Here is a 4769-nt window from a genome sequence, read left to right as displayed (position 1 = left end):
TATGCTCTGCTGTGACTATCTTAGAGTGTCCGTGCAGATGCACACTGTGGCTTATCTTGGTACATAACAATATGTAAACCACATTGTGAGCAACAAACTGGCTTACCAGCTAAACGGTTTCGTATCGCTAGTTATTACCATTCTAGATAAAACGCAAAATTCTTGAGCACGCAACGTCTTAAGCCTGAAATCCTAAAAGCACATATAATGCATGTTTATCGCTAACTGTACGTCTCAATTGCGTCGAGTGATACGCTGGTCAAACACACGCAGGGTAGCGCGGTGAAATGAAGTAGAGTCGTTCTGAACTTTTCCTTCACACATGTCTAAAAACAAAACACACACGAACAAGAATATACAAACGCCTAATAAAAAAACGGTAGAGTCATAATCACGATAGGTCGCCCCTGTCACCTACGTGGAGCGTCAGTATATAAGAGAGCTTACCGCTTTGGTTGCGCGAGATAGACGGGCGTGCCGGACATGTCACCGATGGATGACGGTTTATTGACACTGATGCCTCCCTTGCCGATCTTCTTGTCCTCCGCCATCAGTTCTTGCGCGTACTGGTTCTTCGACCATGATTGTTTTATCCTCTTCGCTTCCTATGGACCAACGGACATGTGGCGTGGTCAGACCCACTCGTGTCACAGCTGATGTGGGGGCGACGACTAGAGACAAAGTTCTCAATACCTCACATAACCCGATCGGTAGGAGCTCCACGTCAACAACAACAACAACAACAATAATAATAATAATAATAATAATAACAATAACAATAACAGAAACAGTAGCAGCCACACAATACCAATACCAATACCAATACCAATACCAATACCAATACAACAACAACAATGACAACACCAACAACAACAACTTCGACAACTGTTAGGCACAACAGGAAAAACAAATGGGATCAATAAGTGTGACAAATCTAAGTTTCCCAGGGCAAAATCAAACAAGAATAAATGGTCCGTGATCACGATCCATGGACGCTGCACGTGAAAGGGCAGACTTAGCAATACTGGCCTTCTGCTGTGCCTTCCACGCCTTCCTCGTGGCCTTATCTTTCTCGCGAATGGCTTTCGGAGATCGCTCGCGTGCCAGCTTGAATATCATGACCAGAGCCAGGTTGATTGGAAACACTATAAGGCTGCTGATGATACCCTGCAAGGCACGAACACGGCACGTCTGTGATTCTGAAGGAGAGCAGTTATGTTCGGGACTGGGAATTGGATGAGCCGATGACAACCTGCCAACTGACACGATACGATGCCCGCCTTGCATCATAATGCGATGACAATTAGCCAAGTGATATGTATATATATATATGAGTATTATTGCAATTATATACAAAACCGAGTGGTGCAACGAAATACCCGTTAACCCGCCAGGGGGCGCTGCACGCCACCAGGTGGCGCTGTTCAATTGGCGCTATGTCAGAAAATCTTCAGGATCGTATGATGTAGTATGCGTGTGCAAAGTTTCTCAATTCTAACCAAAAGTGCACAATGTGATCATAGTTATGTGCTTATCCGCTAGACTATATTATAGTTAGCCTTAATCGAAATCCGAATCCACTACATCAGCAAAACAACGAAGCAGCATTAGGGTAAACCTAACATGGCCATACACGCGACGTGACCATGACAGATTATCGCGAGAGAACTGACAGTCACACAAACTCGCGAGAACACCGACAGTCACACGATTCAAACAGACACCGTCACACACACTGAATGACACCTAGAACGCGAACAGACACCGTCACACACACTGAATAACACCTAGAACGCGAACAGACACCGTCACACACACTGAACCATGGGGCGAACTCAAAAGATACCTCCACCCTCTCTGTCTGTCTGTCTGCCTGTCTTTCTCTCACTCGCCTGGCCACCTTAATTATTTCATCATCGCGACCGCTCATTATAATTATTCCGTCACCACAGCCCCCCACAATGACCCCTCCCCCCCACCCCCTCTTAACCCGCTCCTCCACCCACCCGTCGGACGCGTCCACTAGGGGGCGGTGTGCGCCTTACCTCCCTGCGCCGGGAACTCAAACAGCGCCTCGGCGACGACAAACAGATTAGAAGCCGGGTAGTAGAGGTTGAATTCGAGGAAGACGGCGCGCGTGAGCTGGTCGATCCAGTTGTTGGCGCTCAGCTCGGCGAGCTTGTCGACGATGTCTGCGCGAGAATATCCGAGCAGGGCGACGTAGCCGCCGCCCCAGTACCAGTACATCTCACCCCAGAACGGCGCGCCGAACAGGTCGAGCGCCGTGTTGTACGTGTAGTCAGAGTGCGGCTTGGGCGCTGGCACTCCTGCATCAAAGGTATAGGTAGAGGTGGTGTAGTGATAGATATTATATCAGATATAGATATATCAGGTCAGATCAGAACAGAAATAGATTTATCATCAGGGGTTAATAATGATAATGAATAATTATTAACCCCTGATATCATATAGGCCCCTATAACATAAATATGGTGTGTGCAGATATGTATGGGTGTGGCAATGGGGAGGGCGTATATCGTCGTTAGTCGCCTAGATGTTTTGTCTCCATAATAATGATATAATGTAATGTAATGTAATGTAATGTAATGTAATTTACTGTAATGTAATGTAATTTACTGTAATGTAATGTAATTTACTGTAATGTAATGTAATTTACTGTAATGTAATGTAATTTGTAAATACCACACAACACAGGGTTGTAACAGTGGGTTCATTTAATGTCCACCTACAACACAAGTTGTGTTAGCTGGTTCAGTTAATGTCCACACTACAACACAGTGTAGCAGGGACCCATTAATGTCTACCTTTTATTTCAACACATGCGTACAGTGGTCAGTAATGTCCACCTACAACACATGCGTACAGTGGTCAGTAATATCCACCTACAACACATGCGTACAGTGGTCAGTAATATCCACCTACAACACAGGTGTACAGTGGTCAGTAATGTCCACCTACAACACAAGTGTGTAGTGGTCAGTAAATGTCACCTACAACACAGGTGTACAGTGACCAGTAATGTCTACCTACAACACATGTGTACAGTGGTCAGTAATATCCACCTACAACACAGGTATACAGTGACCAGTAATGTCTACCTACAACACAGGTGTCAGTGACCAGTATGTCACCTACAACACATGTGTACAGTGGTCAGTAATGCTACCAAACACAGGTGTACAGTGGTCAGTAATGTCCACCTACAACACAGGTGTACAGTGGTCAGTAATGTCCATCTACAACACATGTGTACAGTGGTCAGTAATGTCCACCTACAACACAAGTGTGTAGTGGTCAGTAATGTCCACCTACAACACTCACATTGTGTACGTGAACTGAGTTTTATAAGAGTAGTCAAACTTCACTACACTCCATATCACCATTGTAAAAGCAAAGTATAGTACAGGTAATGTCCAATGGAAGCCGAATAGAACCTGACTTTCCGCCCTGAGCGAGCCACTATCATGCTGTAACCCGTAGTTATCGGTCAGTAATGTCCACGCCTTTCGTTGTCTAACAATAATACCACTAATTGTGTATCCCTTTTAGCATGTAACGCACGAGCTAATTCTCACCACCTTACAACACAGGTAATCGAGGCTGGTATAATAATTCCACAACGTCCTGCTTTTGCAACTGTACTGTACTAATTCACCGTCACTGTCCATTTTTTCGCGTTCCTCCTCTACGGCTAGCCAGCGGTCCGAAATAAAGAGAACGTGCGCCAGTCTGGACGTCGACCGACCTTGGTCGATTGCGGAGCGCCTGAAGAAACCTATCCGTGGTCCCTGATTCTCGAGCCGAACGTCGATTGTCGTGGCCACACACTAAGACCCTCGCTCGAGCGGATGCAAGCGCCCTAGAGTTTACGTCCGGCGCGAGATCACGTGAGATCTAATCACTAATATATTGAGGCACTATGTTTATAATCCACCTCACTCATTAAACGCTACGGTACAAAATTTAATCACAATAAATTTCTCCGTTGTAACGTGAAAGCTTTTTCGTAATGTTTAATCTTTTCATAACATTAAAACAGAGCCATATTAAATAAATATAGTGACTGCATGATGTATATCGTGCTAGGAGTCACCTTACACCCAGTTACCTGCTAGTGAGTTACCTTACACCCAGTTACCTGCTAGTGAGTCACCTTACACCCAGTTACCTGCTAGTGAGTTACCTTACACATAGTTACCTGCTGGGTGAGTCACCTTACACCCAGGTTACCGCTGCTAGTGAGACATCTTACGCACATGTTACCTGCCTAGTAGAGTCACCTTACACCCAGTCACCTGCTAGTGAGTTACCTACATCAGTTACCTGCTAGTGAGACACCTTGGCCACCCAGTTAACCTGTTAGTGAGGTTAGCCTTACAGCATAGTTAACCTGGCTGGTGAGACACGCCTTACACCCAGTTAACCTGTTAGTTGATCACTTACACCAGTTTTACCTGCTAGTGATCCCTTACACCACAGTTATACCTGCTAGTGAGACACCTTGCACCCAGTTACCTGCTAGTGAGTTACCTACACATAGTTACCTGCTGGTGAGACACCTTACACCCAGTTACCTGCTAGTGAGATACGTTACACACAGTTACCTGCTAGTGAGACACGTTACACACAGTTACCTGCTATTGAGACACCTTGCACCCAGTTACCTGCTAGTGAGACACTTTACACACAGTTACCTGCTAGTGAGTCACCTTACACGCAGTTACCTGCTAGTGATCACCGAGTTACAA

At 45.6% G+C, this 4769-nt stretch overlaps 1 protein-coding gene across 1 annotated transcript in view; it reads right to left on the bottom strand.

Moving 5' to 3' along the window:
• Window positions 1–954: 954 nt before the first annotated feature.
• The window catches only part of LOC106806270 (polycystic kidney disease protein 1-like 2), a 5254-nt gene continuing 1439 nt past the window's right edge, over window positions 955–4769 (bottom strand). The window contains exons 3-4 of the mRNA XM_014808147.1: window positions 2046–2327; window positions 955–1199 (exon numbers count right to left, since the gene is read on the bottom strand). Coding sequence (XP_014663633.1) covers window positions 955–1199; window positions 2046–2327 — 527 coding nt within the window. The remainder of the gene's footprint in view (window positions 1200–2045; window positions 2328–4769) is intronic.

This window comes from Priapulus caudatus, unplaced genomic scaffold (genome assembly GCF_000485595.1).
Source record: "Priapulus caudatus unplaced genomic scaffold, Priapulus_caudatus-5.0.1 Scaffold151, whole genome shotgun sequence".
Taxonomy (NCBI): Eukaryota; Metazoa; Priapulida; class Priapulimorpha; order Priapulimorphida; family Priapulidae; genus Priapulus; species Priapulus caudatus.
This window is presented reverse-complemented; position numbering and strand designations above follow the sequence as displayed.